This window comes from Seriola aureovittata, chromosome 7 (assembly GCF_021018895.1).
Source record: "Seriola aureovittata isolate HTS-2021-v1 ecotype China chromosome 7, ASM2101889v1, whole genome shotgun sequence".
Classification (NCBI taxonomy): Eukaryota; Metazoa; Chordata; class Actinopteri; order Carangiformes; family Carangidae; genus Seriola; species Seriola aureovittata.
Window position 1 is genome coordinate 4,758,224 of NC_079370.1, and position 13,710 is coordinate 4,771,933.

General features: G+C 38.2%; 1 protein-coding gene across 2 annotated transcripts in view; it reads left to right on the forward strand.

Moving 5' to 3' along the window:
• zgc:113232 (uncharacterized protein LOC541546 homolog) overlaps positions 1-11,501 on the forward strand; it is a 27,590-nt gene extending 16,089 nt beyond the window's left edge. For both annotated transcript variants that reach the window (XM_056380545.1, XM_056380546.1), the window contains exons 17-28: positions 875-928; positions 1,039-1,092; positions 1,996-2,049; positions 3,931-4,002; positions 4,978-5,013; positions 5,731-5,775; positions 5,886-5,918; positions 6,745-6,891; positions 7,935-8,111; positions 8,583-8,673; positions 9,304-9,381; positions 10,738-11,501. In XM_056380545.1, the coding sequence (XP_056236520.1) occupies positions 875-928; positions 1,039-1,092; positions 1,996-2,049; positions 3,931-4,002; positions 4,978-5,013; positions 5,731-5,775; positions 5,886-5,918; positions 6,745-6,891; positions 7,935-8,111; positions 8,583-8,673; positions 9,304-9,381; positions 10,738-10,943 (1,047 nt within the window). In that variant the 3' untranslated portion in view covers positions 10,944-11,501. The remainder of the gene's footprint in view (positions 1-874; positions 929-1,038; positions 1,093-1,995; positions 2,050-3,930; positions 4,003-4,977; positions 5,014-5,730; positions 5,776-5,885; positions 5,919-6,744; positions 6,892-7,934; positions 8,112-8,582; positions 8,674-9,303; positions 9,382-10,737) is intronic.
• Positions 11,502-13,710: the final 2,209 nt, after the last annotated feature.

Genomic DNA, 13,710 nt, shown 5'->3' on the forward strand with positions numbered 1-13,710 from the left:
GGCACGGATAAATAAAGCAAAAGAAAGTGGAAGTAAAGGAAGATAAGTAGAGTACAGGATGTTTTGTATTCGCTCTCATGCAACCTTTATTACGAGCAGGTCACAGTTTGACCTGTTTAACTGTTCCACTGACAGCGGATCTAACGCTGTATTTAGACGCACACCTTTGGTTTAGTTCATATCAGAAAGGTAATTTAGAATATTTAAGGTTCCCTTTAGACACTTAGAGTCTGATGCCACACCCCCTTGAGTTTATGTCAGGATTAGGGTGAAAACTCACAGTTACTGTTATTATCAATTCATCAATTCATCTCTTGCTTTCTTTTTTTACAGTCAACTATTATAGTTTCGTCTAAATGTCAGAAATGAATAGAAAACTTCCATTATGATGTTACCAGATACTTGGCTTTGTGCCAGAGATATTCAACAGACTGTGATGTGAAACAGTTAATAAGTGAGTCACCAGTTCTGAGGAGCCGAGACCAGCAGATGTTTTTGCTTCATGAGCGATTTTAAACAAATAAACCAAATTCAGAGTTGTGTCCTGTTTAAAAGCTTCAATTTTCTGTAATTTTCAGTTTTTTATTTTCAGGATGAAAATAAAAAACATGATGGTTGAGGAATTAATTGTGCTGATTTTGTCGTTAGCATGATCTCACCGCTTCGCCTTCTTTGTTACTCACGGATAAAAATCAGTGTGTTCCCGCTAACTCTCTGTAGTGATGTGAGGTCACCCTGCGTTGATTGGTCTGATCCTCAGCAAAACAAAACAAAACTTCTTCTATCCAGCCTCACTGAAGCTGCGTCAGTTCATCCTGCACTGTGTTTTTCTCTCTGCTCATATCGTCTTCTTTTTTTTCTCCGTCTCTCTCAGGGCGTGCAAGGTTTCGGCGGCGTGCCCGGCAGTGACGGTGACCCCGGAGAAGACGTGAGTTGATTAGATTTACAGTTACAAATATCTACAGACTGTCCAGTCATGTGTATTTATTTATCCCAAATCTACGAACTTCCCCGTGTCCCCGCTGCTTGTCTCCTCAGGGTCCCTTAGGAGTCCCGGGGACGATCGGAGAGCCGGGGGCGTTTGGTCCCAAGGTAACGAGCATGAACGATCCTTCCTCCATCATCCGTGGCATCAACACAACGTACATATGTAGATAGCTGAACCTTTATTAATGTATAAAGAGGTTTACGGAACATTTTAGTTTAGTTTGGCCTGAAAACATCAGTGGCAACAACAAATGCTCCTAAATACACTTCATGTTTCTGTCCGTGTTTACTTCAGCTTTATCTTCTCCTCAGTTTCTTACTTTGTTATTTAGTTCAGTTCATTGTGTGTATCATGTACCAAAGTCTTCATTCTCTCAACTTTCATATCAATATTAACTTTTCTTTAATGTTGTTTTTGCTTTTTACCCTCACTCTATTCATTCTTGATGTGAGTCACTGCGCGTCATCGCAGAATATAAAATTAAGATATTAAATATATGTTCGTAAAGTTTTACAACACTGTGGATAAAGCGTATTTGACTAAATTACACTTGTTTCACAGGCTGATTGTTGTACACAGTGTAAATAAGAAAATTAGAAATAGCTGAATTCCATGTAGCTGGTTCAGTTTCAGGGTCCAGATACTGTGAAACAAATAAAAGGTAAATGGACTGTACTTATATCTGTATATAGCACTTTTCTTGTCTTAATGACGACTTAACGCTTTACACTAAAACACACATTCACACAGCACTTTTCTATCACACACACACTGATGATTCTTCATTTGGGATTCAGTATCTTGCCCAAAGACACTTTGAAATGCAAACTGGTGGGAGCCGGGACTCGAACCAGCGACCTTCCGCTCGACCTCCTGATCCACAGCCACTGGCTCCGATAATGTTATTGCTAACAACTGTGACTCTCTGTCGCTGCCAACTCGAAATGTCTCCTACAAACTGCCAAACACCTGCTCAGTGTCGTGTAATGTCTGTTCTACCTTTGCAGGGCAGCAAAGGGGATCGCGGTGTGAGAGGTCCTCGGGGCAGAGTGGGCGCTGTGGTGAGTGAGCAGCAGGATCATCCACCGGTCAAACAAACCGTCCTTTAACTGTAAAGTCACAGGTTTGATTCCTGATAAAATCCAAGAGGAAGTGGCTGTTCCTGGAAAGTAAAGTGCCAGATGTGTGAATGAAACTGGGAAGCATGGAAACTGTCAATCACTTCATTTGACATTGCTCACAGAATTCATATCAGTATCAGTGTGACAAAGATTCCAGATTTGAGTCCACATCTGGACTGATCACTGAAGGTTTGAGGTCTCTGCAGGAGCTTCATCAAGTCTGAGAACACTACTGAGGTCATAGCACTGGAGGCCACATAGGTTTAATACAATTCAAGAAACTTATTTAGTCTCCAGGGCTCAGTTTGACCCCAGTTAGGGACTAAAAGTCAGGACATCTTGACCTTTTCTGCTTCTCCTTCTTCATATGTCTCTGGAAAGTCCCACAATTCTGTGGATTAATGCCACATTTGCCCTTTAAATAAGCAAATTCAGGCAAGTCCTTACATGTGGATGACACCAGCCAGTGTGTGTTCTTGGGAACAGGAAGTGAAAATAAAGAGGGAAAGTCAGAAACGTTTCTATATAGAACAAAGCCGGTCATCGTAAAGGGGGATTCCCCTGTGATAACAGGATGTAAAAGGAAAGAGTTGAATTGGAGAATTGAATTTACAAAGAGACATTTGATCTCTGATCTCATGCACAATAGGTTTATTGAATAAGAAACAGCAGCTGTGTAGTTTAATGGTTTAATTTTAGCTGTGTAACACTGTTGACACAGAAAATGCAGCTGAATGTACGACTGAATAATGTCTAATGTCTTATATATACTATTCTTTTTGATTCAGTATGAAATTCAACACTCAGTTGTGGGCTCCTGCGAGATGTTTTTGGACCCTGTCCTCAATCAGACGCTCATTCAGGCTGAAAACTGTCCGATCTTGCAACGTTGCATCAGATCAGATGCTGGGAGATTAGACACTCACACGCTAACGGGGCAGATCCTGCTGACAATCAACCCTGATGTGGAAGAAAAAGACACTCTCCCAATCCGCTTCCTCCGTCCGTTAGTTTTCAAAATCCCCTTCGTTACCAGAAACAACAAGCTACGCGCTGAAAATTGTGAGTTTTGATTAAAGATTTGGATCGTGCAATCACAGAGTCGGCGTACGTCTTCACTGCTGTTTGAGTTGTTTTCCCCTCGTGCAAATGTTCCACCCAAACAAGTTTCCCTCCGACACTATTTTGCAGGAGCAACGCTGGATCCTGAGCTCAGCGCCGCCCCCATGATTGTGATTGGTTTAAGGAAAAGCAAACATGCCAGAGTCTTTAACCCCTGAATGATAATGCATGCTCCGATCAGGGCATAACACACTAGTGTTTTTTCAAATTTACTCAAAACCGACTTTAACACCTGAAACAAAATCCCCAGCTGTCACCGTGTGGTTTGACAGTTGCACATGTTCTCACGGTGAACGGAATAGATTAAGTTTTCTTTCTTTTTCACTGTCGAGTGAGAAGCAAGTAACTAGCTGACTAAACCAAAACTTCAGACCGTCTCATTATCAAACCCATCGCAGAGCTGTGTGTCAGACTTCCTCGAACTTTGACATATTCGAGATACGAGGGATTTTACCCTGATGAGATTTCTTTTAAATCTTTTTATGTTAAAACTTCTCTGTGTTTGACAAGTGTGATATGGGACAAGAGCTTTATACTGTAAATACAGAGGGACGGGTCTCAGACTCTTAGAAATCATGACTAATGGTTCTAAGAGTGAAAAGTATTGGTTGATTGATTGATCGATTGATTGATTGATTGATTGAGTGAGTGAGTGAGTGAGTGAGTGAGTGAGTATTTTTCTGTCTGTCTGTCCAACAGGGAGGTGGAGGAGAGCAAGGAGACGCTGGAGTACCAGGGAAGCCAGGGCCGAAGGGGCTGCAGGGTCACACAGTGTGTACACACAACACTCAGAGTACAAAACAAACAATCCACTTTAACCCGCAGATCGGTTATCAATACATCAGACTGATCCCGTCCTCAATCTGAGGCCGAAAACTGTCAAACCTGGCAACAAACACCAGGATCCGCCAGTCACAAAATAAACCCTGCTGTGGAAGGAAGATATAAGATCACAGATGATAGATTTGTTTCTGCAGAGGTCGTAAATCTGAAACAGAACGTCACGTCTGCAGTTCAGTCCAAGTAAACCTGAAATTTCCCTGTGGTGAAATGTGAGGTTTAGTTGGTTGTTTTGACATTAACGTGCCCAGACCAGTGACATTAATAAGAGGAAGAGGTGAAGGGGCTGTCCCTCAGAAATAACAATAAGACAGTGTTCGTTCAGATTAGAAGAAAAGGTCAAACACATTGTTTTTAACCCTGAATCTGTTTTGTCTCTTTGTTTTACCTGAATTTAGGCTGTAAATGAGCTTCAGCTTCACACACTTAATACGTCACGTCTTCTCCTCATGTAACAATGTTCATTAAACAGATTAACAAATGAATAAAAATGAATTACTTTAAATTTAAAACACAATAAAAAAGAATCTGACATCAATGTCCAAACAGAGAGAAACAATACAGTGTGTCATGGTCATTAACAGCATTAAATGAAGTGGTGAAGTGAAAATTAAACTGCTTCAAAGGTAGAAGTCTGATCCAGTGAAAAGAAAACATCTGTAAAAGCTCGATGTTTATATGTGTTCATATGGTTCCTTTCTTTATTTACAAAAGTTATATGGTCGTTTAAATTCTTTATTGTAGAGCAGTCATATTGTGCAAAACATTTGGACGTTGATAGGTCCTTTTTATATTATTTCTTTATAATTTTTCTCTTATTTATTTCCAGTCCTGGAAAACTCCCGTTTAAGTCTACATTTATCGTCAGTGTGTTTTCAGCTGATGTGATGTTTGTTTTTCTTCCAGGGGGCCAAAGGTGAGACGGGGCCTGATGGGGAGAAGGTGAGTAAGAAGAAGAAAGAATTCAAGTGAAACAAAGTAAAAAACAACCAAAACAGTAATGAGGCGTTCGCTGGTGCTGCGTTAAACTCTGTAGATGGCGCTGTTTTGGTCTGTGGAGCCACAAAAATCTGCAACCACATGTAAAACACTTAGTTTCTCCCAACGCCTCCCCGAGGTGTAACACCAGTTCACTGAGACACACTCGAAAGAGACATAACAATATTAATTATTCACACACAATTCTCAAAATCTTTGATAGAAGAATGTTATATTTCATTTTACAGTGTCAGATATGTGATATTATATTGATTGTTAATAATACAGTAAGTGAAAATCATCTGTGGCAACTTTGTGGTGTTAATATAATAATAATATTCACACATCGTAAACTTTACCCTTTGTGTCTGCTGATTATCGTCGGTCCTTGAGATTCAATAACCTTCTGTTCCATTGTTAGACACCACCTGCAAAACAACACCTAAATAAAACCCAAAACGGGAGTTCCCCTTCTACACCTTTGATTTCTTCTTTAGCACCTTGTCCGTCCAGTTTTACAAGCTTTGATTAACTATAAGTCAGCCCTCTTTATTAAAGCTGTGGAGTCATGCTACTCGAGGAATCAGTCAGCTGTTGTTGTTTTTCTCCATGAATCTTATGACAGTGAGTCAGTGACCACAGCTTCCTCTTCATCGCATGTTTGTTTTTTCTTCCCTGCAGGGAGCAACAGGCAAGAAGGGAATCAAAGGAGCAAAGAGTGAAAAGGTAATTTGTAATGTTTACAGTCAGATAATGAAACCGTAGTTTCCATTTCCTCTTTCAACACCTACTGGAATTTACACACAATTGACTTCCTCCTACTCTTTGTGTTTCAGGGAAGCGTGGGTGACCGTGGAGACAAAGGACAGGTGCTCATATTTATTTGCATTTTTTTTACCCTGACGTCACAGAAACACACGCACACACACACACACACACACACACACACACACACACACACACACACATCTAATGTCACAGTTGAAGAGTTTCTGAAGAAAGAACAGGTTTTACAAAATAATCTATCACACAGAAAACGGAAATGTGACACAAATGACAGACATCTGTTCAGTTGAAAGATGTTCAGTGATAAACTTCAGGTTCATGACTCCTGCTCCAAAATAAAGATTTAAGGTGTAAAATAAATTTGAACTTTGGCCCCTAAGAAATACATTTTAGGTGAAATTATTACTCTAAACAAAACTCAACAAAAACATAATAAAAGTCCCAATACAAGCTACAGGGTCAAAAGTCAAACAGCAGAAAATATATGATACGTGACAAGGATGAGTGTCCACATACTTTTGTCCACACAGTGTAATTGATTAAATTTGAATTAATCAATCATTCCCAGAAACGTTTGAGCAAATTTAACTGATTTCAAACTGAAATGTTGCTTCATAATTTTGAAATATAAATGAAATCAGACAAAACAAATAAAAACTCAAGTAACTCATTTGCTTAGTGTCTAAATAATAATAATAATAATGAAAATAAATATTATTTGTATAGCACCTTTCATACAAGACATGCTTTATATAAAGACATTACATGCAAGTGCTTCACATGAAAACACATTTTCATTTTTCTAATGTTCATACAGATCATTTATTTACTGGTAAATACGTACACAGCATAAATATTACACAACTAAATAAACAAAATGTCTTCGTCATTCCTCGTCTTTTCCGACAGCGTGGACCGAAAGGTGCGGTCGGCCGCGACGGTGTCCTTGGTCCCGTGGGTCCGCCCGGCATCCCAGGAACCAGAGGAGAGCGCGGTGTGATCGGAGACCCAGGTGTTAAGGGCCGCCCGGGACCCAAAGGAGTCCCAGGTCCCTCTGTGAGTCTGCAGTCGGGTTAATCATCTGCATGACCTTGAATAAGGCAGCAGATAACTAATAATCTTTCCAACGTGGGTACAAGGATCACAATTGGTATGAGGCCATTCATTTTAAAAAATCCCATACTCCACTTGAAATTTCACAAGGCCGCCATTTTCCAAGATGGCCGCCATTCCTGACAGAGGAAGAACATATTTTACCAGAGTTTCACTCACTGTACAAACACAGATTTAAATGACTTTGCAGTTGAATCCTGTGTTTTTCAAATTCGTAATTCTTAATGTCAATTAAATATTATTTTGAATAATTAAAATTGATATGATTGTTCTATTTCAGCAGGACTTTTAATTTGTAAAATGTAGGTGAATTTATTTTCAACAGGTTTAATTTTTTACAGTTTACTAAAAATTGTTCAAATGTTTGATTTGATGCCTGTAGATATATATATATATATATATATATATATATTTATCATATGGGAAAATTGTGGGAGAATTTATAAAAAAAGGGGAAAAAAACAGAAGGACATTTCGTTGCCAGAAATGTCCGCCATCTTGGCTTTGAAATCAAAAGAGTAATACCCGAGGAGGATGTGTGTCGTGTTTACAACTTAGATAGATTTCCCCTGAAGCCTGGAGCTCTGCTGAGCTGTAACCAATTAGTCTATCAGAGCAGAATTCACCAGACACTATTTTGATAAAACATTTTATGATTCCAGGTTCTCTAATGTGAGAGTTTCCTGTTTGTCTCGGTCTTGGTAAAGACTGGGTCATACTCTCATTACACTGAACTGAATATCTTTGGTTTTCTCTCACTATTCTGATGTTTTATAGACCAAACAATCAGGAGAATAATCAGTAGATTCACTGATAATGAAAATATTCATTACCTCCAGCTGTAAATAGTTTAATCAGAGTATAAAAAGACTCTCTCGTCCTCAGATTTCCTTATTCCTTCATATGTTTAAAGCTGACTTTAGACACTTGGTGTTTTGTAGCAGTGATGGAGGAAAACATTCCCCTGGGTGGTTTGTGTCCTGCAGGGTCCTGGTCTGACTGACGAGCAGGTCCTGCAGCTCTGCAAAGGTGTGGTGACGGCCCAGATCTCCCAGTACGCCGCCTCCATCCGGGCCAAGTGCTCCCAGGGCTGCCCCATCAACAACCGCACCCTCATCGGGCCCCCGGGGGTCCCAGGACAATCAGGACCAGCAGGCAAACCTGTACGTCCCCCTCCTGCCTCTTTTATAATCAGCTCAATTTTAAAATCAAAACTTAGTAATAAGGCAAATAATTGAAGCTCAGTCTTTCTGGTTTGTTACAATTTCTTCACTGAAATATACTCAGCTTTTTAAAAAGGAGATTTTATGTATTTGTTTCCTGTTGTAAGAAGAAGTTTATAGTGAACAAGGTTCTATGAGAAAAACAGCTCAGAAGTAATAAAGTGTGAAGAATAAAAGAAGAAAAACTGTCTGTTTAAAGCTGTTATAACACGAACATACAACATGTTCAAGAAGAAAATCCTGCTCTTTAAAAACACTTAATCTCCTGTGTTCATCTTCAGCTACAAGAGATTTGATAAATGTCGATTACGATCGTGCAGCTCAGAGCAGAGTCACGAGAATCCTGATACAACAGTTAATGATGGATGATGGAGTAAAGAGACTGAGCTCCACCATCTCTGCCTCCTTCAGGGTAAAGCAGGAAAAGCCGGAGCCAAAGGAACCAGAGGAGTTCAAGGCGACAGAGGACTGGAGGGACAGGAAGGAGCGCCGGGTGACAGAGGTAAGACGTTACACACTGGACAAACCCTCCGTCCACAGGGAACACGTCAAATAATGGAAGTGTAACATTCGATAAATCGGTCCCTCAAGTTATTAACTTTTGTCCTCTGTACATGTTTTATTCTTTCATCTGCTCAAATTACTGAATTACAAAATGTGTCTCTTAAAATGAAAAACTGTTGCCTCTGAGATACAAAATCATATTTTCAAATTACTTTATTATTTCTCTCAATTAACATAATTTAGTCTATTTATCACACTGACATTCTCACAACCAGTTTCTCAGACTTCTTACACTTTCAATATACCACAGTAATGAAACCTCGTCTACAGAGCACAGGGAGGGAACACGAAGATCAAGACTTAGTCATTCCAGGGCAAAAATTAAGAATTTAAGGGGACAAAATGAACAATTCAAGAGTATGAAAAACTAACTTGAAGGAACATGAAAAGAATCTTGAGCAAATAATTTACTAATCTGAGGATGTGATCCGTAATCTGTGGCCACTGATTTATAATTTCAGCTGAGATTTATCGAAGAATTCTCAGGTTCTGTGTTTCTCATCTCCAACCTCCTCGTCATCAGTCAAGAAGAAAGTGAATCAGAAGCTCTTTGTGTTTTTCTCAACAGGTCAAAAGGGACCTAAAGGCAGCGCAGGTGATCCAGGTAAAGGCCTGCCGGGACCCGACGGACCACAAGGCATCAGAGGTACGAAACATAGTAGACCACAGTGATTAAACCACCGTCAACCACAGACCACAGAGAGGGAACATTGAGCCGTCTGATTCATGATTTAAAGGCCAAACTAAATCAGATAAAAAAATACATAAATAATTAAATACAGCTGTAAAATATATTCTGAAAAAAAGAAATTAGGTAATAAATGTAGAAATATATAAATATAAACATATAATTGAGTCAGTAAATCAATAAATAGCTGTATAAATAAATAAATAAACAGCTTTGTAGCTAAATGTGGCATTTGGAAATAAAAGTCCCCAGAAATAAATTAATGTGAAATTATAAAATAAAAGTCCCCTGAAATAAATAAAAATGTTCTTAAAATAAAAAGCCATTTATTTATTTATTGACTCAATTATATATTTATAAATTTCTACATTTATTACCTAATTTATTTATTTCATAGCTGTATTTATGGTTTTATTTAATTTAGATTAAAATTGCATTCCATAGGAAAGTGAGAGACTAGGAATTACAGCCTGTTAGGTTTTTTTTATTCTAGATTTGTTTAACTTCAGGGTTGGCTAACAGCAAAATAACAAACAGAAGTAACTAAAACTAAGGAACCTAAACTTACCTACTCAAACAAAAGAAGAACAAAAAGACAAGCCACTAACCTAACTCCTTACCTAACAAAAACAGGAGAAAATTGGATTAAACGAAATTGCTAGCCACCCCTAGGGCACCTGGGCTGGCATTTCACATAAGCAAACTACATATAACATCAGAACATGTTGGTTGGAAGTGGAGAGAGATGAACCCCCCCCCCCCCCCCAGAAGCTGGAAGAAGCCGGCCTTAAAACTGCAAGCCTGGAGGCTGGAACCAATCAGCTCCCTGGAACAACCCACAAACTCACACAGTCACAAACATTCAATCAGCCCCTGCACACCTGCATCCCAACACACACACCTCTGCAGGAACCCTAGAGTAAGATATCCACAACACAAGCACAACATTAAAGCACACACAAATTACACATCAGAAACGTGCTGCAAATGACCTCTGGGTCATAACAGATGATATAATCACGTTTCCACTGAAAAAATATCATCCACCCCTATGTATGTGATCTTAATTTGCTAACATGTAAAATCACTTTTATTGTCCTTTAATTTTATATAAAAACTTGGTGATAAATCAGAAACAGAGAAAATAACTTCTGAAGTTACTGAACGTTTCAAATTCGACACAATTTATTTAAACGTAATTATGTTTTAAAACTGATTAAACAGTGAGGTGCTGATTATTTTCCACGTCATATTTGACACAGTTTCCCCTTTCTGCGTACTTGATGTCAACACATTATAACTTCCTCTCCCCAGGTTTGCCAGGTCACCCGGCAGAGCCCAAAAACGGCATGGAGGGTCCCCGTGGTCCTCGCGGCTTCCCCGGTCCGGTGGGTACACTCGGCATGCTCGGGAACGCGGGCGTGCCGGGATTTTGCGAGGCGCGGGACTGCAGCATTCACGCACCGGTGATGCGCAAAGAGCAGGGTCTGGTGAAAGGACCCGCCAGCTCAAAAATCTGAACCTGAACGCGAGCGACAGAGATCACTGTGAGATTATAGAGGGTCTGAGATTCACCTGGTGGCTACATCGAAATTCGATAGTCCAGCTTTTAATGAAAACAGTTTTTAATATGTTTATGACAAAGGTTTTTAAAAGCTGTGACTGATTCTGTCGTAACATTGACTCCTGAAAATGTCAGTGGGCTGAGTATAAAACCCTGGGGCACTCCGCCGCTGAGAAATGTTGAACTCAGACAAAGACTTTTCCATCTGAGCCGGACAAAGCTTCGAGTGAACATTCAACATTTTAAAGGTTTTATATTCATAAATATCTAAACTGTTGCGGTTTTTACTGGGAAAAGTTTGGTCGAATGTGTTGTAATTTGATCAAAAAACAAAGAGTAAATGATTCCCCACTGAATCCTTCCTTCAGTTTAATTTTTGTTTTCTCCTGATACCTGAAATCACTATAAAAATAAACCAAAAAAAAGAAAGATGCAATGTAAATATTTTGTAAAGTATCTCAAATACATGTACTGTGCTCTGAAATATGTTTCAGATAAACGGATGTTTTTTTTATCTGAGTCTTCAGTTTGTCAGTCGTCACATTTTTAAGATTATATTGTACTTATTATTGTCAAATCCATCAGCAAACAACATCAGAATCTTAAGCATGTCATTTTAATAAATTCTGAAACACATTTAAAGGAAGCTTTTCAAGAAAAAGACAGATTGCACATGTTTAAGTCCTTATTGCTATTGCCAATAATACAGTACATATTACAGTACATGATAATGTAATCTAGAGAAGAGGCCAGATACAGATTTATAAATGAGTTTGACATCCAACATAGAGATGAATTACAGCAGGGAATTTCACTTCAAGAAGGTTTCACATTTTTCAGTCATCAAATGTTCATTCACAATCCAAAAAAAGAGCACCATTATGATTCAGTAGTTTGCTTGGAAGCACCGTGGATCTCTGTTCTTGGCTCTTGGCTCAGTGTTTTTAATGCCTTTTTTTATTGTGACTTGTCAATGTCAACACAAGCCCCACCTGTAAATGTCAGAGAACACTCAATGCCCGACTTTAGTGATTTTGATCGTTTATATGGTCAAAGAGTCGAGAAGCAGGAAAGAGCATCATTAGAGCTTATTGTTTGTTTGTTTTGTTTTTTTTTTAAAAAGGCACAATTTGTAATCCGTATTCATTGATTAGACAGATCAATACAGGACCTAATACTAGATGACAAACTCATTAAAACTATAAAAGATATTTTCAATTCATCATCAGGTGAGAAAAACAAAAACACTGATTTTTTTATTTGTCAAACTTAGGCTCAAAATTATTATTATAAAAAGATCTTTATTATATTAAATTGTCACATTTACCTTCTGAACATAAGATATAATTACAATTTTAAATACATTACATTTTGCCTTTTTTTTTATGACATCTTCATTCTTAGTTATATTATATTTTATAAGTGTGAAATGTTGGAAAAATGAAAAGTTAGGAACCAAACAGATTCATATTGTTGGTTGTTGGATAAATCATCCAGTTCTAAGTCAAACAATTCACCTCTAAGTGTAATTTATATGGTGAAAAATACATTTTTAAGTTTTCATTTTAATTTTTAAGGCATTTTAAGTCACCGAGCGACGCTTCAAAAACATCGAAAGGTGTTGTGATTAAATAAATTGGACTTTACTTATAGCAGCAGACAATTAGAAAGATTATATGTATGATTGTCTTTCTATGTACAAAATTATTCTAATGTGATGGCAAGAAACAAGGATGTCTTAGTTAAAAGACAGAAAGCACTGAGGTAGAAATTAGTGTAAAAAAAAACAAAAAACATAAACATTTACATTTTAATTTAAACAAAGAAATAGCTTATATGTTTAGTTTTTATACTGGTCCAGTATTTTATTATATAATGAAGCAAACATTCTTTCTGATACTTCATTTATTTATTTTTTCAATAATGAAACTGGAAGGAACCTGTTAATGTGAAGTACCTGAGATCTTCACTTTTCACATTTGAGAAGCTGGTACTGGAGTCTTTTGCATTTTTTATTATTTTAAAAATGGCTTAAAACAATTAATGGACTGTAAAACTTGTTTACCGATTGATGAAGTGATGGCCTGAAACTAAAAAACGAACCGGAGTTCAGTTTAACTGGACTAAAAAGAACAAGTGCGAAAACACACTTACATAAAGTGGCTCAACATCCTGTAGCAGCTCAACTAACGTCAGTTCGGTGCAAATCGGTCTGTAGCTTTGAATAGTGTCGTTGCAGGGCTGATACTATGTGGGTTTCCAGCTGAGAGAGACATGATTTAAAGCTGGTTTGTTGATTCCTGAGTTTCTTTTGGCTTTTGGGTGATTTGTTTCTCTCAAATTCTTGAAAACACAGAGAACTCCCTCCCTCATCATGTTATTCTTTCATTTCTGTTTAGTCTGGTCTGATCCAGTCGGACTGAACCAAACGGAGAACACTCCCATCTCAGGTTAGAACCAGATGCTCTTTCCTGCTGCGATGCCCTTTGACCCTGAAGTAGTGAGCGGGACATTTTCCAGTGCAAAAATAAAATTGTGAGTGATTTCAATTTGACTTTGCTTCTTCTACTGATTTAGTTTCAAAGAAATACAGCAGGGTGGGACCGAGGCCAAATACTAAATCGCTTGTGTGGACGTAGCCTGAACCTGAGAAACGGGAACTACAACACTTGGAAATGTTGGAAATGTAAACTGGAATGTATGAGGACATTTCTGAGCTTTTA